At 35.4% G+C, this 23,020-nt stretch overlaps 1 protein-coding gene across 7 annotated transcripts in view; it reads right to left on the bottom strand.

Moving 5' to 3' along the window:
- The window catches only part of epas1a (endothelial PAS domain protein 1a), a 53,466-nt gene that overhangs the window by 12,813 nt on the left and 17,633 nt on the right, over positions 1 to 23,020 (bottom strand). For 4 of the 7 annotated variants that reach the window (XM_087276384.1, XM_087276385.1, XM_087276387.1 and 1 more), the window contains exons 3-10: positions 22,437 to 22,588; positions 22,245 to 22,329; positions 18,499 to 18,617; positions 18,193 to 18,395; positions 10,939 to 11,045; positions 4,928 to 5,075; positions 4,646 to 4,857; positions 1,477 to 1,691 (exon numbers count right to left, since the gene is read on the bottom strand). In XM_087276384.1, the coding sequence (XP_087132510.1) occupies positions 1,477 to 1,691; positions 4,646 to 4,857; positions 4,928 to 5,075; positions 10,939 to 11,045; positions 18,193 to 18,395; positions 18,499 to 18,617; positions 22,245 to 22,329; positions 22,437 to 22,588 (1,241 nt within the window). Of the gene's footprint in view, positions 1 to 1,476; positions 1,692 to 4,645; positions 4,858 to 4,927; positions 5,076 to 10,436; positions 10,485 to 10,938; positions 11,046 to 18,192; positions 18,396 to 18,498; positions 18,618 to 22,244; positions 22,330 to 22,436; positions 22,589 to 23,020 lie in introns of all 7 variants that reach the window. The other 3 variants (XM_087276382.1, XM_087276383.1, XM_087276386.1) reach the window with 1 other exon arrangement.

Raw genomic sequence — 23,020 nt, 5'->3', positions numbered from 1 at the left:
GCAAAAACTGCAACTAACATAACGAAAGGGTAGTCAATTTGCCCAGAGTGTATTGCTGAGGTTTTGAAAAAATTTTAAAGCATTTTCTCAAAATATGTGTCAAAGTCAGATTTGTCATCAAAAGTCATACTATTTGCTGAAACACAGAGAGGTTGTTGCCAAATTAAGACTCATAATCACCCCAGAGTGACAGCACACAAGGGTTCGTTGAAAATTCTGTAATATTTTGTCCCTTTATTTTTAACTAAGTGTTAAATTTACAACAACAACACTTCTTCAAGAGACAGCTTCAGGGAGCAGATAACAAATGGGCATGAAAATTAAATGTATATTTTTTTATGAAACAATATGAACATTTTCAAAAGAATGCACATCAGTCTCAATTGGGTGCTCAGCAATACATAAAGTATTATCTGACAAAAGTCTTGTCGTTGATCCCAGATATATACGCTAATAATAATAATAATAAATTGACCTCTAGTAGTTCATTTGGAAAAGTGGCTGAAGGTAGATTTTTCAGATGAATCATCTGTTGAGCTGCATCGCAATCATCAGAAAATACTGCAGAAGACCTACTGGAACCCACATAGACCCAAGATTCTCACAGAAATCAGTCAAGTTTGGTGAAGAGAAAATCATGCTTTGGGGTTACATTCAGTATGGGGGCGTGCGAAAGATCTGCAGAGTGAATGACAACATTAATAGCCATATGTATCAAGACATTTGTGTTTCCCATTACATTACAAACCACTGGAAAGGGCTAATTTTTCAGCAGGCTAGCGCTCCTTCTCATACTTCAGCCTCCACATCAAAGTTTCTGAAAGCAAAGAAGGTCCAGAAGCTCCAGGATTGGCCAGCCCAGTTACCAGATATGAACATTATTGAGCATGTCTGGGGTAAGATGAAGGAGGAGGCATTGAAGATGAATCCAAAGAATCTTGATGAACTCTGGGAGTCCTGCAGGAACGCGTTCTTTGCCATTCCAGATGACGTAAAAAGTCATTGCAGAGATGTATGGATGCAGTCCTCCAAGCTCATGGGAGTCATACACAATCTTACTTCTTTTTCCCCTGCACCATGACTTTATATTCTATACTGTACATTAATTCTTTTAAGTGACAAGACTTTTGTCTAGACAAAGACAGATGTTACTGCCCTAACTAAATAATTAAAAATCAAGGCATGATCATATTTAACTTTGGTTAAATAAGCGTAATCTAGAGGTCTTTGCCTTTCATATAAGCCACTTCTGATACCAAATCTTCAACTAGAAGTCAAGTTATTATTTGTTGTTCCTAAAACTTTTGTCAGGTAGTGTACATAGATAAAAATATAGTGTTTTTAAATGAATAAATTTGATACTTTTGGAGTTTTTTTGTTGCCACCCTTTCACATGTATTTTTATAAAAAAAATATACCATACAAAAAGAAAATAAAAACAGAAAAATCACATAGAAGGAGAAAAGATGGACGTACTGTAGAACAGCTGCTGCAACTGCTCAAGCAGGGTGTCGTACAGGGTGTGCATTTGCCTGCTGGAGGCACCTGGGGTACAGTGAAGGAGGACGGCAGGCTGGACAGGTTTCTCTCAGGACTGCCATCAGGAGGTGTGTCCACAACCCAGGACGGGCCCACCGCAGGGAGCTTGGAGGACTTGGAGAAGAATGTCGCCTCTTCAAACTCTGCCCTTTCTGCAAACGCAATAGGACACAGAAACAAGTCAAACCAAGCCTCTGATGTCACAGTTCAACAAAACATACTACATGATCAGTGAAGGAAGATCAATTAACAGTGGATAGACACACCTTGGTGCAAGTTACTCATGATCTGGCTCAATTTCTGAGAGTTAAATTGAAAAAAAAAACATATTTCTGTCTTGTTTTCCAGTATGAATAAAGTGGTGCAGAAATGACCTCTGATGACTGAAGAATGAATTGTTGTGTATTGCGGCAAGATTTTCCTATGGGGTTTTCAATTTATAAATCAAATAACATCTGTAGTAAACTGCAATTTAGACACACCCATGCTGAAAATGTACATTTGGCTGTGTGTATTTTATAAAGCATATGTTTCTAATGTCACTAGATAAGAGAGGGTTGTGAGTTCGTGCATTTTGATATAGAAGAACATTTTTAAGGATTGTTGAGTTACCAAAGAACTTATTTAATCATCATGAGAAGACTCTTTTTGTAAAACCTAAAGGGAGCCAATTGTGAACTCTTCCAGGTTCATTCCTGCACCACACAAAATCCAATTTAAAAGTGAAATGACTTATAATACTATAGAATACAATGACTAGAAAATCAAAGCTCGTAGACAAACTTTATGGTGTCTTGAGAAAGCCTTGTTTGCAAGTTTAAAACAGTTTCAAAGTTTAAATAATTCAAGTACTTTTTAAGAAGTGTGAAACAGTTGACAGTTGGTCTTGCGAGACAGTTAATAGGGTGTTCTGAATGGTTGCTAAGGTGTTGCTAGGGTGTTTTGAGTGGTTGCTAGGTGCTTGCTAAGGCCTTGTTATGCAGTTGCTAGGACGTCCTAAGTGGTCGCTAAGGCATTGCTTGGTGGTTGATAAGGTTTTATGAGTAGTTGCTAGGGTCTTGCAAGGTGGTTGCTAAGGTCTTGCTAGGTGGTTGATAAGATGTTCTAGTTCATTACTAAGGTGTTGCTAGGTGGTTGCTTGGGTGTGTTGATTGGTTGCTAAGGCATTGCTAGTTGATTGCAAAGGTTTTCCTAGGTGGTTGCTGAGCTGTTGCTTGGCGGTTGCTGAGATGTTGCAAGGCGGTTGCTGAGTTGTTGCTTGGCAGTAGCTAAGGTGTTGCTAGGTGGATGCTAAGGCATTGCTAGGTGGTTGCTAAGGTGTTGCTAGGTGGTTGCTAAGCTGTTGATAGGTTGTTAATAGGGTGTTATGAGTGGTTGCTAGGTGATTGCTAAGGCATTTCTAGGTGGTTCTAAGGTGTTGCCGGGTCGTTGTTAAGCTGTTGCTAGACAGTTGGTGAGGTGTTGCTAGGCAGTTGCTAAGATCTTGCTAGGTGGTTGCTTGGTTGTGCTGATTGGTTGCTAAGCGGTTGTTAAGGCATTGCTAGTTGGTTGCAAAGGTTTTACTAGGTGGTTGCTGAGCTGTTGCTAGGCGGTTGCTGAGGTGTTGCTAGGCAGTTGCTGAGGTGTTGCTAGGCAGTTGCTAAGGTGTTGCTAGGTGGATGCTTAGGTGTTGCTTGGCGGTTGCTAAGGTGTTGCTAGGTGGTTGATAGGGTGTTTTTAGTGGTTGCTAGGTGGTTGCTAAGGCATTGCTAGGTGGTTGCTAAGGTATCGCTAGGTGTTTTAGGTGTTTTAGGTCATTGCTAAGGTATTGCAAGGTGGTTGCTAGGGTGTTCTGATTGGTTTCTAAGCGGTTGCTAAGCCATTGCTAGTTGGTTGCTAGGTGTTGTTGCTAGGCAGTTGCTAAGGTGTTGCTAGGCAATTGCTAGACAGTTGTTAAGGTGTTTTGAGTAGTTGCTAGGCAGTTGCTAACATAAATTAGCATGGTTCTAGTATGAATTAGCATATTGTTACATGTTTCTAGCATTAATTAGCATGTTTTAGCATGGTTCTGGTATTAAATAGTATGTTGCTAGCATGAATTTAGTATGAATTAGCATGTTGCTAGTATGATAGCATGTTTGTTAGTATGTTCCCAGTATGAACTAGTATATTGTTTGTATAGATTGGTGTTGTTAGTATGTCCAATGTAAAGTCAATGGCAGCTTTTTTTTTTTACAATGAATGTCTATGGGACAGTTGCTAGGGTGCCATAAGTGGTTGCTAGAGTGTGGCTAGTAAGTTGAAAGGTCATTAGTGATTGGAAGATTGGTAGTCTGAGTTAAATAAGCCCAACCTTAAGTCTGTATGACAGTCTGGCGCAAAGATATGAGTTTTAAGTCAATTGGACTTTTCAGAATTTTCTGGGTCAGTTTTAGGCAAACTAAGTCAGATCAGTTGGAAAAGATATAAAACTGCTTATTATTTCAAGTACATTTGCCTTTCAGATAAAACTACCTTGATTTCCAAATGTTTTGACATTTGCACTAGAAAGCGAGACAAAAATACAGTGAAAGAAAACTAGATTTTGCACAACATGTCAATAAATGTTTCCATAAACCAGTAAGACATTAAAAACAACCCCGGCCATCACCAAAAGAAATGTTGAAAATGAAGATTTCCATCCCATGCAGTGATTTCAACATGCAAAGACATGTAATTAAATTAAAAGAAATTAGTATTCCCATTAAATTCCACACTGTTAAATTCTCAAGAACAGATATGAAATGAAAACATATTTACTTTTATTATTACGAAAACAAACTGTTAATGATAATCCATAACTGCTGAAGCTAAAGCCAATGCTAAGCCATGCGTTCAATAATGTTTTTACAAATTGCGTGTAGCAAAGCCAAGCTACAATGCCAATTGAATTACAGTACAACACCATACGCCACATGCGCTGTGTATATGTGTGATTGTGAGGTAGAATTAGGACAGCCAAGGGAAGAAAAAGGAGTTCATGCATGCAGGATGGGGGTGGATTTGTAATCAGGGGTCGAGGGGGTGAAAAGGGTGAAGGTGTTGTATGGGGAATGGTTGAAGAAGTGCCGAAAGGTGGCATTCTGACCAAAGTCCAAGGCAATGATGGCGTCTCCTGGCATAGGCGCTAACTGCGCTAACTCCTCAGGCTCCTCCTTAAGTGTAGTGAAGAGATTGTTCTGAGGTTCGGAAATGGATGTGTTTTGGCTGAATATTTCGCCCATGTCGTAGGTGTGGTAGGGTTTGAACAAGGCCTCCGTCTGGTCTAGGGAGAAGATGACGGACTGCTCCTCCACAGAGCTGAAACACAAGGACAGTGTAAGGATGATGGTATAATGATGTGGAATGTGAGTTTGGTTTAAAGCAGTACCTCAGGATGTAGTTGATGCAGATGATGCACTGCGGTTGGGAGTTGCGGTTGTTGTAGATGACAGTTGCTTGAGTCTCCACCCAAACGTAGCCTCCATTTTTGGCAAGCATTCTGTACTGGCCACTTACCACCTGGCCCTTATTGCAAACTGAAGAAGAAAACAGGTGTGTAAAGGTAGATGTTTCTAAAAGGTCTTGGTTGTTAAGTTAAAATAACATTTAGTCTAAAGGCATTTAAAATGAATCATTGTAAACACTAGTATTTCAATTTTTACATTCAGTCTCACACAAAGTATGTTATGTATTAAATATAATGTATTTTATGTGATATATTCAACTTGCAAGTTATTAAAAATGAACATGACGCTGAAAATAAATTTAATTTATTATTATTATTATTGTTATTCTTATTATTAATTAATTTATCAATTAATTTTCTTTTTGTCTTAGTCCCTTTATTAATCAGGTGTTGCCACAGCAGAATGAACCAGCACCTTATCAAGCATATGTTTTACCAGTGGATGCCCTTTAACTCAACACTGGGAAACCCCCATACACCTTTACATTCACACACATACACAACATACACTACGGCCAATTTAGCGTAATCAATTCCTCTATAGCGCATGTATTTGGACTGTGGGGGAAACCGGAGCCCCTGGAGGAAACCCACTGCAACATGGATGAACATGCAAACTCCACACAGAAATGCCAACTGACCCAATCAGCACTCGAACCATCGTCCATTTGGCTGGGAGGTGATCGTGCTAACCACTGCAACGTAGCGCCCCATAATAATAATATTAATAATAATTATTATTATTTATTTATTTATTTATTTATTTTTTATTATTACTTACTTTCAGGGCCATTTATATTGAAGTTGATATTTTAGCCACACCATGTTGGTGTTTCATAACATTAAATTTTTACGAGGTGGGTCATTAGCCCAGCACTCAGCCCCCCTCCTGGAAGACCAGGACATACACGCATACACTATGAACAATTTAGCTTACCCAATTCACCTGTATCGCATGTCTTTGGACTTGTGGGGGAAACCGGAGCAGCCGGAGGAAACCCACATGAACATGGGGAGAACATGCAAACTCCACACAGAAATGCCAACTGACCCAACAACCTTATTGCTGTAAGGCGACATTTAACTAAGACACCTAAAATATTTAAAAATATACATTTCGATTTTGAAAAGAAACAAACAAGTTGAAATATTACAATACTTTTAAAAATGTTTATATAATAATATAATTATAAGTATATACTAGTATAATTATTATTATTTAATAATAAAACTATTTGAAATGATTTATTTACTAATCATCTATTGTGGGTTTGAAGTGTTTAACAGCGCATTCAATTGAAACATGTAAATAAAACACTTATTAACTAAATTTTCTGAACTGATTAATGAGAACAGCTAATGAAATCTTTTTATTTTTTGATTGGGTTTTGATTTGATTTGGCACATACAATCATAAAATGAATGTTTTAAAGGCCATTAAAAAGTTCAACAATTGCATTTAGCTTCATTAACAAGAACATTTACTATGTACATGTACTCAGCTAGTAAAAGTACTGACAATATTTTGATTTGGATGCACAGCAATCCAACTATACAACTGCATTAATTTTAATGGCCATATTCAGATTGTACTGTACTCTTCAGAATATCTACTTTTAATATTGCTTTGTGGCATAAATGGCAAATTAACTGCTTCCTTTTAGACATTATTTGTTACAGTTGAAGTCAGAATTATTAACCCCCCTGAATTATTAGCCCCCCTGATTATTTCTTTTTCCAATTTCTGTTTAAAGGAGAGAAGATTTTTTCAACACATTTCTAAACATAATAGTTTTAAACTCATTATATCATCAAATAACTCATTTCTAATAATTAATTTTATCTTAGCCATGATGACAGTAAATAATATTTGACTAGATATTTTTCAAGACACTTCTATACAGCTTAAAGTGACATTTAAAGGCTTAACTAATTAGGCTAACTAGGCAGGTTAGGGTAATTAGACAAGTTATTTTATAACGATGGTTTGTTCTGTAGACTATCAAAAAATATATAGCTTAAAGGGGATAATAATTTTGACCTTAAAATGGTGTTTAAAAAAAAACTGCTTTTATTCTAGCTGAAATAAAACAAATAAAACTTTCTCCAGAAAACAAAACAAAAAAATACTAGACAAACTGTGAAAATTTCCTTGCTCTGTTAAACATCATTTAGGAAATATTTAAGAAGGAAAAAAATTTAAAGAGGGGCTAATAATCTGACTTCAACTGCATATGCTCTGTAATAGTTTTAAACTGTAACCCTGGTAAATGGTTGAAACATACAGCAGTGAAGTCATTTTTCAAATCAGAAGATCTTAGTAAAGCAGGTAAGAGTCAAAGTGAAGAACACCAGCTCACTGATCTGGATTAAAGACATCAGAGGAACCAGATCACAGGTTCTGTGCTTCAAAGCCTTGTTAGCCGCTAATGCACTCACTGATCAAGAGTGCCTTCCTCAACAGGCAAATCTGAAAGCTTTTGGGTTGTTGAAGATGAAGTCAAAGGGTGTCTAATGGGATTCAGGCCAGCAACTGCTGCCTCGGTGCCTCATGCGGCAACAACAATCAAATAAGTTTGATCTGAATCTACAAAATAATCAAATTCAAAACAAGATTTGACTGAAGCTAATATAGACATTTATTTTCTGGTTTACAATGAAACTGGAACCAGACCTTCTTTGGCACTGGTTAAATAAAAAATAACAGAAACACTTTTTTAGTTTTCTGAATATTAACTAGGTGGCTTATTACTAGGCCTACAAGAAATCTGCGCCTTCAGAAATCCACAGATTTTTAGCCCATTATTGATTCTATATATTTACTTGTGTAAATGTGTGTAAATTTATATTTATTCAGCTGTATTTGCTGTTTATTAAGAGTTATAAAGGTAGTATTTGGGTTTAGATATTAGATAGGATTAGTAATGTAGAATAAGATCATTCAGAATATGTACTTTATAATTACAAACAAACAGCCACTATCTTAATAATAGGCAGGTAATAAGTAGGACTTATTCTGCACAGAACAACAACAGCAAATAAAACCTGTGGATTTATGCAGATTGATTTTGGAAGTATCACAACTAAACACTTAATATATGAAATAAAAATACAGTTCCAAACCATATAATTAAATTATATTTATTTCAGTTTGCAACTGATTATTTTACATGACTTATAGAGATTGCAAATGCAGTGCACGTGATGTATTTGAGTGTCTCTTGGAAAATGATGTCTCACCTGTGCCCTCACAATCCTTACATTACATTACATTGAAGGGGATGGGGGGTGGGATTGTTTTGTAGCCTGTGCAGTAAGCAGACGCGTGTGAGTGATTTACATGTGAAGTCAATGCAAAGATGGAATTAGACATTCTGTGGTGCGAATTGGGCATTTGTACATTTGACGAGTTTCAGACAGCAAAAGAAAGTGGGAGCAAACATCTAACAAATAGAGCAATGGAACAGACAGAACACCAAGCAGCGTACAATGATGGAAATTGGTTAATGGATGAGGTCTGCTGGACGTGATTGAATAAAAGGACATTATTTGTGCTGTAAATGTATGGCTGGTAATGTGATGTGCGTCAAATCGACAAATGATTTTATTGAACGCTTTCCCTGTTTCGTGGCAATCCACGTTTTATGTGTATTACGGTAAGGGTCAGATATAATATTTTTATATTTATATATATTTTTAAATTTTCTGCAAATTTCTGAGAATTACCACAACAAAATGAATCATTTCTATTGCAAAAAAATAAAAATAAAAATGTGAAAAACTAGGGGGTCTGATAATTATCATTTAAAATGTCATCTGGTCTTAATTCTAGTTATTGGCAATATCATTTTATTTCATAATTATGACTAGTTATAACTTAATCTTATTCTCATATTTATGACTAATAATGCTTTAATCTCACTTTTTGTCTTAATTTAGACATATAAGCACTATACAGTAGGTTGTAGGAAGGCTAATTTTTTATATTGTTTTAAAATGTCAGAAAACGTCAATTGTAGAATCTGCAGCATCTGCTAAGTAAATAAATAAGCAATGCAACAACCATAGAGTTTATAAATATCCCACAACAATTCCTGGAGCCTGACGGGACATCTGTTTCCCTCAATCATCAAGCCCATGGGAACAACTCAGGTCTACAAGGTTTTGAACTCCAGCATGGACAGAGATGAGAGGCACCGTCCCGTTCCAGACTGTGAGTCACTTCAGGACGGAGTCCAGATTGATTTAAAGATAGCTAAATTAGCCAAAACGGCATTCACACAATGAGCGACTGCGTGTTCCTGGTTTTCTTGGTGTTCTTTGCTTTAGTGCATGAAACAGAGGTACTTTTGACATTTTCTTTGTCTCCTGGATTTATTAGATGTGTACATGTAAAAGCTGCTCGATTCTGCATTAACTGACACCATGTCCTAACAACACATGATGGGACAAGATTCCATCTGGACCAAAAGCAACGTGACAAAAAAATGTAAAACCAGAGCCATTTAGAAGCACACACTGACAACAAAATGGTATGGTTTATAATCTAGGTAAAATATATTCAACCTCTTTAACGTTATAAGAATACATGCTGAGTGACTGATAATTGTAGGTTTGCACAGATTTCACTGTTCTATCTTTTATTTTCAATCTATACTGTTTGTTTGTGAGTTATTTCAAATTCAAGATCTGAAATAAATGATCTGTTGCTGCTTTCAGTATGGCGATAAATGTCACATACAATGGTATTCAAACTCACATTAGTAGCATTTAACACTCAATAAAGCACATAATTATCACCTAAAGCTATCATTGTCGTAGTAGTTTATGCTGTTGTTCAGCCATGACGTCACATAAATAGAAACTGTTTCTAAAATAGAAATTTCTACATATCACTACACATCACTAGAATAAAAACACCTTTTAAAATGAAAAAAAAAAAAACTCTTAATTGTGTGTCTATATTTAAAAATTTGTATTATCTGATCTAAAAAAAACAATAACTGTTCAATTAATAAACCCCATTCACACAAGGTGTCAGCGGCAACTGAATTGTGGGTCTGTCTGCGCTGCTTCAGTGGTGTTGCTCATTGTAGAAGTTGGGGATTTCTCTACATTTCAAGTTTAATTTCATTGGCTGACATTATGATGATCGTGTCAGCCCCAAATTCAGACACACCGACGGTCAAGCATTGATACATGCCCCCCTTACAGTGCTAGTGGTGCCCTCATGCAAGGGAAGAGCGGGTCGCTTGGGGGTTTCACGGACTAAAGTGAAGAAGGGGGAGGCGGGGTAGTGGTTTGTGGTGGACTAAAATAAAGAGGGTGGTGGAGGGTTGTCTGTGGATGGGGTTTGGGGTGTTACAGATGAAGACAATTTAAGTGGGGGGTGGGGGTGGTAGTGTAATGTGGGAGAAAATCCGCCACTGACCTAAAGTTATGCTGTTATTCGGCAGTGACGTTGCAGAAATAGAAACTTCTAAAATAGAAATTTCACACATCACTAGAAGTAATACCCCTTTTAACATGGATAAAGTACTCTTTGACGTCACATATACTGTAGTTAGGACACAATTTGGGAATTTGTTTCTTTTTATTATGAAAACAAATTAAAAAAATACTAGAGGTTCTGACAAAATATTACTTTCTTATTTATTTTAATATTTATTTTATTGTATTACTATTAATATTATGTAATTAAAATGAATATATATTTTTTTATTTCAGTTTAAAAGAATTATTCAGTAATTTGCATGTACTCTAGAAGACTTCACGTTTTAGTACTAGATAAATCAGCATTTTTTGAAGAACCTCTTGAATCATTCACTGACAAATCCATTTTTAAAATACTCAAATTGTGATTGCTTAGAAATAAGATTGGGTGGTCATTTGAACCAAGATTGCAATCTTTTTTAATAATAAACCATACTCACGATTTTGATGGCTCTTTGTCATGTTCTCCGAATCCAAAGCGTGGCAGAACTCATAAACCGAACGGCCAAGAAGTTCCTCGGGTCTGTAACCGATCAGACTGCTGACTCTGAAACACAAAAGACGGCTCAAGAATAAAACTAATGGAACAGTCAAAACAAAGCGTGATTGAATTAGAGCACTCAAGACATCATTAACCAAGATTCATGACTGTTGATTTCATCTTGTGAAAACAATCAGACCTGTGCTGCTGGGAGCCAATGTAAACTCTCTGCTCGGCTTAGTGAGAACAAATGATCACAAGCGGGACCCTTGTTTATTGGAGCTATAAATCTAGAGCGCGTGAGAGTTGTACTTGTTCTGTCTGATCATTATCTTTAATGTCTGTTTTCCAACTTGCTGGATTAAAAGACAGAGCAGCTCTCGTGCATCTGCAAGGTCACGTCCTCTTTTGTGTTTGAAGTGCCGGAGTGAAAGCTAGATGCAGGCTTGACTATTAATCATATCAATCATACAAATATGCTAGATTTGTATTATGCTGTTGGATGTTAAAATCCCGTGCAATTGATGTTTTTCTTTTTCTTTTTCTCCTAGAAAAGTCTTCAGTCATTTCCTGCTCCACAATGGGCTTTTAATGAACTCCGTGTGGTCGATATTAAGTCCTATTAAATGGAAGCACGCAAACATCTGACCTCCGCTGTTAAGCCGTTGACTGAAATGTGGTCACAGGAAACTGTTTTTGCATTAACCCTTAAATTAACAAAATGTTATTGCGTATTTGGGACTGGCTCTTGATCTCTAACTACTGCAATATCAGTGTTTCATTTGCACTGATCCACACACTTTCAGTTTTCCTGGAACATGACTTTACCTAAAGGTTTTAGTGGAATTTAGTGGCCTGTTCATGCAAGTAAGTTGCATACAAATTCGTTTCTATCCACCTTATGTTGTGCACACTTTGGATATGTGAATAAACAAGAATTGATAGACACGCCAAAATGTCAGTTATCTGTTGTGCGCATACATTTTTTATACATATTTTCATAATTTATGCGCATCTTGGTTTTCATCAACCATTTTTTAATGCATATTTTGGATATGAAAAAAATGAGGTATGGAAACGTAGCTATTGTAAACCTGATAGATGCAAATTATTGCTACATGGTGTGTTTGTAGCAGTTTATTCACCAGTGGTGTAAAATAACAAATTACAAATACTTTAATTACTTTAACTGAGTTGTTTTTCTCTGACTAAGCTATCTAGTATGTTTGTGTTTTTTACTTGAGTACATTTTTAGTGCTTTACTGTACTTTTACTGCACTATTTTCTTTCAAACGTCAGTCACTACTTTACATGAATATTTTTTTTCTTGACTATATTGTGATTGGCTAATAGAATGATAAGTTAATGGGTCCTGTAAATCAAATTCAACATTTTTGCATCCAAATATTGCATAAGACAGACCTCAAGACTTGGATACTTTTATAAATACAGCAAATATGTACCATGTGGAAGCATTAAAAGTGCACAAGAAGAAGCAAGATCATTACACGCAACAACCAAGAGATGTTTAGACTGCATATCAATTATGAGAAGCTAAAATATGGTAACTGTATGATGACTATGGGAAACTGAACAAAAGCACGCACATCACTCTTAACTGGGTGCTCAGCCAAAAAATGCAAAAAGTGCAAATTATATATGGATTTGTCAAAAATGTCAAACTACCTGAGGTTCCTGTTCTTCTAGTCACTATAGGTGTAGAATCACTTTTTACCACAGTTCCATTTCAGGGTGGTTTAGAGGCTATGGAATTTTTTCTTAATCAGAGAGACAGCTTAGTTCCAAGTACTACCTGTCTGAGTGATTTAACCAAATTAGTACTCCAATATAATTATTTTTGGTTCCGATCTGATTATTATCTCCATATCTCGGGTGTGAGTATGGGTTCTAAGATGGCCCCGAGTTTTGCATCTTTATTTTGTGGTATGTTTGAACATCAGTTTATTTTGAATTCTGCTTTGAATTTGTATTTCAAACATATTGTTCTATGGAAACGATACATCAATGATGTCTTTTAATATGAAGTGGTACTGAATCAGAGCTATTAGCATTTCATTCTTATGTCAACAATAGTTCTAACGCGTTGAAGTTCACTACGGAATTACACAAACACAAAATGAATTTTTTAGATGTACTTGTATTTTTGACTGCATCAGGTATACAAACAACATTATACCGAAAGCCCACTGATCGTAATACCATTTTACATGGACATTCGTACCATCCAGTGGCATTAAAACGTTTGTTATCTATTTCTCAATGTAGTCATATTTGTTCAATCTGCAGTAGAGATAAAGATTTTAAACAGCAACCACAGAGTTTATCAGATAGATTTAGAAAATGGTCTTATAAGGAGGAGTGGATACAATCTGCACACGATCAGTTTAAAGATATGTCACAAGAGGAGAGTTTAGTTAAAAAAAAAAACTACAAAAAAGCATGATCGTCTTTTTAATATGAAATATTCGCCGGTGACTAAAGACACTAATAAAGTGCTGTTAAAACACTGGCATAATATTTAAGTGATTTATTAATATTGAAAATTCACCTTGTTTAGTACACAAAATAACATCTAATATCTGGAACATGTTGGTAAGAGCTGATCTAAAACTTGGTCATTTTAAATGTGGGAATTGTTTACAATGTAACTTTACATATAAAACTTAAACTTTTACACAACCCTATTCAGCAAAAAATGTTAATATTCGAGGCACTATTTCGTGCAAGACGGCAAATGTAATGTATATGCTGCGGTGCCCGTGTGGTTTATGTTATGTAGGTAAGATGAGTAGGCCTTTAAAAATGTGCATTTCTGAACATCGATGCATTATTCGACATCTTGATCCTAGAAATCCTTTTGCACAACATTTCTCAGTTATGAGACATTCTGTCTCCACTGTACAATATATAGGGATTGAAGTTGTGAAGTGTCCACGTCAGGGGGATCTTCACAAATTGCTGTTTCAACGTGAAGCCTTTTGGATTAACACTTTAGATATATTGTCTCCAAAAGGTTTAAATGAGTAGTTTGACCTTCATCCTTTTCTTTAATCATTTTTTAATGATTCTTTAATGTACAGTAGAATTAGGTGTTTGAGTAAAGGTTTTTTTAGCTAGATTTTGTCTATATTTAATTGTATATTCTGTTGTGTCCTGTTACATTTTGTTTTTCATAATTTGTGATGTAATATTATGGTTTGCTTTTGTATAATTGTATAATTTGTATAGTTGTATAATTTATATATATATATATATATATATATATATATATATATATATATATATATATATATATATATATATATATATATATATTTTATTTTATTTTATTCTTGTTATGAGATATGATGTCGTGTGATGGTAGTGTACAAAAAGTAGCACCTGATTGTGATGAACACTGTCTGATGTAACATTACACGCTTTGTGTCAGCCTTTTTAATTTAATAAATTTGCATTTTTATAGCTTTAGTGTTGCCGCCTTTGTTGAATATATAAACTGTATGATGACTTAAATCACCAAAATGGCCATAAAAATATCTAAACGCACTACAGAATGTTGCGTTTTCAATTACACATACAAATAGCATGTATAATATCAGTGCAGCATACAGCAAGCTTGGTTTGTGGTATCAACTGCTGGACACTCATAGCTTGTTAGGGTTCAAAATGCATAGCCTAAGCATTAACATATTGTTATTGCTGGATTTAGTTTACATAAAAAATTGGCTCAATTAATCTCATATTTTAAGTTCATAGTCCATGAATGGAAAAAAAATAAAAAATTAATTGACATTTAGAAACACCCTTAAAAGAGAATGGTACAAATGCAAGATATAGTTGTTAATATGCAGTTTATAAGGTGAAATAACTGTAAAGCGTACTGTAATAATCTCTACTTTTAAGTACTTTTAGAAGGGGTTTAAGATAACTTTGAGATTTTTTATTCATACTTTGAGGGGTATTTTGAGTGGTATTTAGAACATTTACACTACTTACACTATGTTTTTTGGCAAGTAATAGGTTATTTACTTATATTGTTACATGTGATATATTTACAAACTTGGTGTGAATAAATAAGACGAATGGGAAAAAGCTATGTTTAGCACACTGCTGTATGTCTACCATTGCCTGAACTAAAGATAATGAATGACTTCTAGATTAGAACATGGCTATGGTTCTAACACCTTTTTAATGGTATATTTACAACTTCGGTATTTTTTTTCTCTGTAACATTGTATTTCTCTGTAGCATTGTATTTCTCTGTAACATTTCATTGCATATAATAATTGCTCTGCTGTTTAGCCAGTTCAAATTTTGCTAATACAATTGTTTTATTCCTGTGGTAATTATGAGTGAACATCACTTTATCTTTTTGACTTTACCACCTGAAAGAATAAAGGTAAATTGCAGTGAAAGTCATCAAATTAATTTAGATATCATTATGCAGAAAAATAAACTCACACTATAACATATCTCGAGTCGTTAGTGGCTTTATACACTTGGTCTGTGTTTAAGGGTTAAAGTATATATGGACAATTTCAAGGGTCACTGCAGACCAGGGCCCATAATGCCAGGGGCCTCTCACTCTACCACACACACACACTCACTGATAACAATACATGCAGTAGCGGAAAAAAGATTATGATAAGATTTCTCAATAGAGACCTTTGAAACACATATGCATTTACATAAGCACAACTGGTAAACACTGGTTGTTTACCAAAGATGCAGTTACCGCAAAGGAAGCATGAATATGCATAAAATCCAATTAGATACACACATGCAATCTTCCTAATGACTTAGCCTGAACTACAGTGATTCAAGTCTAATCAAATGCTGTCTAAAGTGAGAATGTCAAACAACCTGCAACTAAATAGCAACTAATAAATCATGATTCAGAATGAATAGTTTATTTGCTTGTTAAGTGTGATGTCATGCGAAGAGTCGCTCTACCAAACTGTACACTTAAAAAAATTATTCAAAGATGATTCCTTGGATTTACTCAATTTTTTTTTACGTTAAGTGGTTGTAAACTATTTATTTGTGTTGAATTTAAACAAACATTATTAAATTAAATTTGTTTGTCTAAATTAAAATATTTAAAATAAACTTGCCTAAATTCACCACAAATAAATTGTTTGCAACAGTTCTGCATGCAACACTTTTTTCAGTGTATCTGAAGACTCAACAAATGGTATTAATAAACAATTACAAAGTGCTGTAGTACTTTCGAAAATCACGATCGCAATATATATATATATCCTTGCCTAATATCCGATAGGGAGAATGTGATTAATTTTGTATAAATTGTTAAAATATTAATATCTGTGATGCAGCCAATCCAAAGAAGATTTTATATAAAATTCACTTTAATGTGTTATATGACTAGAAAGTGATCATAAACAAATATTTTCTCAATTCAAATAAGTAGCGGCTTGGACATTAAACAGTATTCCACACGTCAAGACTTAACAAGCGGATAGAGGTAATTAACATTTATGCATTTAGCAGATGCTATTATTCAAAGCGACGGAAAAGAGAGGAATGGGTTCTTAGATTTACTCTTATCCTGCTCAAATTTCCTGTTTTGCAAGAAGTATATCAATAAAAAATTATAAAAATAAATAAATAAATCTTAGTTTTCAAAATTACACTATACTTTATTATTATTACATTACACTCGCTATTCAAAACAATCAAACAATGTGATAGTTGGTCAATTGTTATTTTACATCTAATTTTATACAACTTTGTTTATAAAAAGTTTTTATCTATCGATTCTTTAGAAACACAAAAAGTCAAAATTGCAAGGCACTGTATGAATTCAATTTTCTTTCTCACATTTCTGATTTTATATCTTGAAATTATTTTTGATATAAAAGTTAGAATTTTTTTACAATTAAGAGAAAGCCTTAAAATTTGCCTTAAAACCTTAAAGCAGGGGTCTCAAACTCAATTTACCTGGGGGCCGCAGGAGGCAAAGTCTGGGTGAGGCTGGGCCGCATAAGGGATTTCACAAAAAAAAAGTCCTCAAATGACATTATTAACAGTTTTAATTATTTCTTCTGAACATGAAGTGTCCTGAACATTAATAGAACATTGAGTGAAGATTATGAACAGTTCTTCTGAACATGGGATCTTTTGCCTACTTCTTGCTGCCAGAGACTTGACAGCGCTTCTTCTCACAAATCTGAACCACATTTGGCTTTAGAGCGGAAGCAGTTGGGACCCTCAGTATGGCTTGAAGATGATCCTCATTAAGTCTAAACCTGTCTAGACTCACTCAAAACTTCCATTCCCTCACCTAAAAAAAAGGCGTATATATGTATAAATAAAACACCCCCACCCCACTCCAGTCACATCAGTCTGTACCAGTCTGTATCTACCTATAATATATATAAGATGCAGGCTGTAGCTAGGTAGGTGGCAGGCTGCAGATAGGTAGCTAAGTGGCAGGCAGGGGCAGGAACAGCTTACCTTGGTTCTGGCCGGCGCGAGTTCCCTCGTAACACTTCCCGCCCGTCACAGCGTCTAACAAAGGGGCGGGGTGCGTGGTGACGTCACCGGCATCCCCGCCCCTTTGTTTACACAGCGGGCGGGGAATGCCAGTGACCGCTGTGTTGAATCTGTCAGTGTACAGCGGTCTGCGCGGGCCACAAAATATTCCACTGAGGGCCGCAAATGGCCCGCGGGCCGCGAGTTTGAGACCCCTGCCTTAAAGCCTTAAAACTGTTTTTTTACTAGTGAAGCATTCAGTTTTTCCACTTACATTGACCGTCTTACAGCAATACAGCAATAGCAACATGGCATGACACAACTGACTCTCAAAGGAAATGGGAGATGAGATTCTGATTGGTTTGATGTATGTTATGCTCAAAACACACCCACAACTTATTAAGAGAATAAGCACAACTCTGTTAGACCATGAATCACAGCGCAAACTATATTTTTCCATCCTTAAAATATGAAAAGTGGATTCAGACACGCCCTAATGCTTTTGCACCAGGTGCTTTAAACTTTGCGCCTTGATCATCAAAATAAAGCCCTAATTAATTGATTAATCATAAATTCTCATGACAACAGCTTGCACTTTGTTTTGCGGCATGTGTACTTAATGTACTTTTTTCAGGTTTTCATAACATACAGTAATTACACATACACAACTAAACAACTATTGTGAACATATACTTGCCTCTCATCACAGTAAATGAACTTCATATCCATACTATGTCTGCTCATGAACGTCTTGCTGTCAAGAGGTGTGTCGACATTAGATGGATGTGGAATCGGTGCACAAAGCATAGTGATGCATGTGAGTGGCGGCTCTGAAAACCCACACAGGATCTGAGGAGGACGACTGCTGCACACTTGCAAATGCCCAGTGCAATGCAAAACCTGATAGACAGACAGACAGACAGAAAGACAAACCACATTTTACTTAAATGCACATGCACTTGTGTGATGAATGAAGTTATGGTTTGTTCTTATGCAATACTACCTTCCAGCTGGCTGATTTGAGGTTGACAGTGCGGCCTCTGTTAGTGACCGTACATTTCATTCTCATGAAAAAATCTCTGCTCGTACTCATTTCTTTCCCTTTTCTGCCATACACAGGCCCTATGAAGAAAAAGAAGAGGAAAAAATATATATATATATTAAAAAAAATAATAAAAAAAAAGTTTTATTTGTTTTATTTCGGCTAGAATAAAAGCATTTATTAATTTTTTAAAAACCATTTTTGGGACAATATTATTAGCCCCTTTAAGCTAATTATTTTTTTTCAATAATCTACAGAACAAACCATTGTTATACAATAACTTGCGTAATTACCCTAACCTGCCTAGTTCACCTTATTAACCTAGTTAAGCCTTTAAATGTCACTTTAAGCTGTATAGAAGTGTCTTGAAAAATATCTAGTCAAATATTATTTACTGTCATCATGTCAAAGATAAAATAAATCAGTTATTAGAAATGAGTTATTAAAACTATTATGTTTAGAAATGTGCTGAAACAATCTTCCCTTCATTAAACAGAAATTGGTGAAAAAAAATAAACAGGGGCACTAATAATTCAGGGGGGCTAATAATTCTGACTTCAACTGTATATACTGTATATTCATGTCCTGCATACAAGTCAATAATTATAAAAATCATGTTATGATTATGTTGGCCATAATACTTTACATACTAAAGCGAACTCAAAATGTGGTTTTCTAGCCATTTACTGTATGTAAACAAAACCAAAAGAAATTCAACTAAATTAAACAAAATGAAATGAAACAAAACGAAATGAAATGAAATGAAACAAAACAAAACATGAAATAAAACGAAACAAAACAACAAAACAAGAAATGAAAAGAAAAAACAAGAAATGAAACAAAACAAAGCACGAAACAAAACAAAACGAGAAATTAAACGAAACAAGCAATGAAACAAAACAAAAAACAAAACACAAAACTAAACTAAACAAAACAAAATGAAACAAGAAACTAAACAAAACAGAAAAACTAAACACGAAACAAAACAAGACAAAAAAAAACATTTAAACACAAAAAACTATGTTTGCTGTTTGTTCAAACTACTTATTTAAAATGAGCTGAAACAACACATTCTTGAGTTTTTCAGAGGGATTTTTTTAATGTTAAATACACTTAAATTTGTAAAAACTAATAAGTTAAATTAATTCCTTCATGATGTCTAAACACAAATCCATTGTCTGGAACCCAGCATATTTTATAGTAAAACAAACAAACAAACAAACAAAACCAAATAACAAATAACAAGCAAAGCAATGCAAAAAACAAGACAAAAACGATTAAACTATTAAAAATAAAGTAACTATCAAAATCATGTTTTGATGTTGGACATAAAGTTCTTCTTATTCTTTTCTAGAACATTTAGAGGACTTTGGTCTGTCAGTGGGTCGTGGATGAAAGGTGCAAAGGTAAAACAGTCTGTCGAAACCTTAACTACAGTATATTGAGCTCTCTGTGCTTTTGCATTATCGCACACTGACCAATGAAATTACAAGAAAATTACATCACGTCTAACTGGTCAGGTGATCAGCTAGTGGAAGACAAATAAAACCAGAGCAGAGCAACATTGGTGTACTTTCAGTCTGTGTGTATTTCTGCATGAAAGCATAACAGCAACAGATACAGTAATTAAAGTACTTCGGCAAAAGGATGGAGAGCAAGTTCACACCAAGTTTTGTGTGAATTAATAAGACGAATGGAAAAAAGCTAGCAAAGCTATACAAAGTTTAGCACACTGCTGTATGTCTGCCATTGCCTGAACTAAAGATATTGAATGACTTCTAGATTAGAACATGGCTATGGTTCTAACACCTTTTAAAAAGAGTAATATTGATTTTTTTTAATGATTATTTAGTGTTCTTTTTTTTTTGCGATAGAATAAAATGTATTCAATGAAAGTAAGGTTCATTTCATTTCACTTTTATCTGCTTTTCTGGAGCCAGGTCACAGGGGCAGCAGTCTTAGGAGATAACCCCAGACTTTCCTCTCCACAGACATGTATCCAGGTCCTCCGGGCAGATCCCGAGGTGTTCCCTGGCTAGCCGAGAGACAAAGTCCCTCCAACCTGTCCTGGGTCTTCCCCTAGGCCTCCTCCTGGTGGGACATACCTGGAACACCTTCCTAGGTAGGCGTCCAGGAGGCATCTGAAACCGATGTCCAAGCCACCTCAGATGACTTCTCTCAGTGTGAAGGAGCAGAGTCTCTACTTCAAGCTCCTCCCAGCTAACAGAGCTCCTCACCCTTTCTATAAGGGTGCGCCCTGTCACTCTGCAAAGGAAATTCATTTTGGTCGCTTGTATCTGAGATCTTGTCTTTTCAGTCATGACCCAAAGCTCATGACCATAGGTAAGAGTAGGAACATAGATTGACCGGTAAATCGAGAGCTTTGCCTTTCGGCTCAGCTCCGTTTTTACCACAACAGACCGATACATTGACCGCATTACTGCTGCCGATGCACCATTCCACCTGTCAATCTGACCTTCCATTCTTCCCTCATTCGTGAACAAAACCCTGAGATACTTGAACTCCTATACCTGGGGTACGGACTTTTCTCCAACCTGGAGATGGTAAACCACCTTTTTCCGGTGGAGCACCATGGCCTCAGACCTGGACGTGCTGATACTAATCCCAGCTCCGTCACACTCAGCAGCAAACCACCTCAGTGCATGCTGAAGGTCCAAGTTTGATGAAGCCAACAGAACAATATCGTCTGCGAATAACAGAGATAAAATCCTGTGGTCCCCGAACCTGACCCCCTCCAGCCCAAGGCAACATGTCCAACATGCATTAAAAACAAATTAGCCATTTTCAAGGACAACTTATGTTTTATCATTAATTGGCCATTAATCACTGAATAATTTTATAGTTCTACAATCAAGTACTGAAAACCTTAAGTGAAAATTAAATAAATACATATTAAATACAATATTGTTTAAAAAAAAATAAATAAATAAAATAAGCACAGAAACCCTGAACATGAAATTTTAGAAACTATACTGTGATGATGATAATAATAATAATAATAATAATAATATAGCAGAAAGCATGGTTAATTTAGTGTCACATATATCCTTAACTGTTTGTTGACCAAACAAATCTTGCTTACAACTACAGTATTTGCATAACCAGTATTTGTCAACTTTCTTGGCTTAACTTTTTGAAGACAAAAGTTTAGGTTAGTTTAAAAATCTTGTTTAGGTTAGATTAGGTTACGATATTAATACGATATGATATTAAAAAGATATTAATGAAATGACTTGACTTGAAGTTCCGGAAACTTCCTACTTTTCTGTTTTTTTTGTCTGATTTTATGGATATTTCGTCTGATTTTATGGTGGGTTTCTTTTGACTGCCCCCTGTCGTTTTAAAGAATATCACATCGGCGAATGCCATACCTGGTATGTCACAAAACCATCTTTTAAGGAACACTCATTGGTCTCAAAAATATAAAAGTCCTCAAGTCTAAAAAGACTGTAGGCTAGACTAGAGTTAGACTTGATAAAATAGGGGACTTGTCCTTACAAGAACCACCACAAGAATGTTTAAAATGTAACATCCTGACTGATAAGTACACTCAGATCAGGACATCTCTGTTGCAATTTACAGCCACAGATAAGCAGGTCATTTTGGTTTTGAGACGCAACAATGCACATATACAGGTAAAAAGAAATTGTATCAAAACACTTCTGAGAAATGGGGATGAAGCTCACCTGATTTGATGCTGAGATTTTCTCGGATTTCTTCATGATCGCAAGGATGTGTGAAGTCGAAGATGCTGTGGCCTGTCAGTTCCACCTGATAACAGTTTTTAGGGCAAGTCAAGAGTTTAGTAGCTATAAATGATGAGAGTTTCTATGGTTGTCACTTTTCTGAAAGAGTGAGAGAAATGAGGTGAGGCTTACCTGCGTTAGGCCCATAAATTTACTGACATTTTCTGAAAGGAATATCATGTCCCCATCTGAAGTGACCACAATCACAAAGCCTTCCAGAGACTTCAGATACAGATTGTCCATCTGGCCTAAATTTTGCGACCGCATTTGCTGGACTGTATGGCCTGCAACAAAAGATAACACAACTTAATATGAGTACACAAATTTTTTAACTTTATGCTGGTAAATTATCAAAACAAACATAAAGAAGCAGTCCATTTTTAGGGATAAATGGGCTCATTTTAGAGGTCCTGTTAAAGGTTAAATCATTTGAAGTTTATAATTTTGAATCCATTCAGCAAATCTCCAGGTCTGGCGATAGCACGTTTAGCTAATCCTAGCATAGATCATTGTATTAGATTAGACCATTAGCATACTGTTCAGAATAACAATAGTTACAATAGTTACAATAGTTATATTATTTATTTTATATTAGTTATTTTAGTTATTACAATAGTTATTTTATTTAAATCTTGACAATACTGTAGTTAAATTGCAGTTACATCGTTTACTAAGACTGATTAAAAATGATAAGTTGATATTATATTGCCCGATAT

This window comes from Danio rerio, chromosome 12 (assembly GCF_052040795.2).
Source record: "Danio rerio strain M-AB ecotype USA chromosome 12, GRCz13ab, whole genome shotgun sequence".
Classification (NCBI taxonomy): domain Eukaryota; kingdom Metazoa; phylum Chordata; class Actinopteri; order Cypriniformes; family Danionidae; genus Danio; species Danio rerio.
This window is presented reverse-complemented; position numbering and strand designations above follow the sequence as displayed.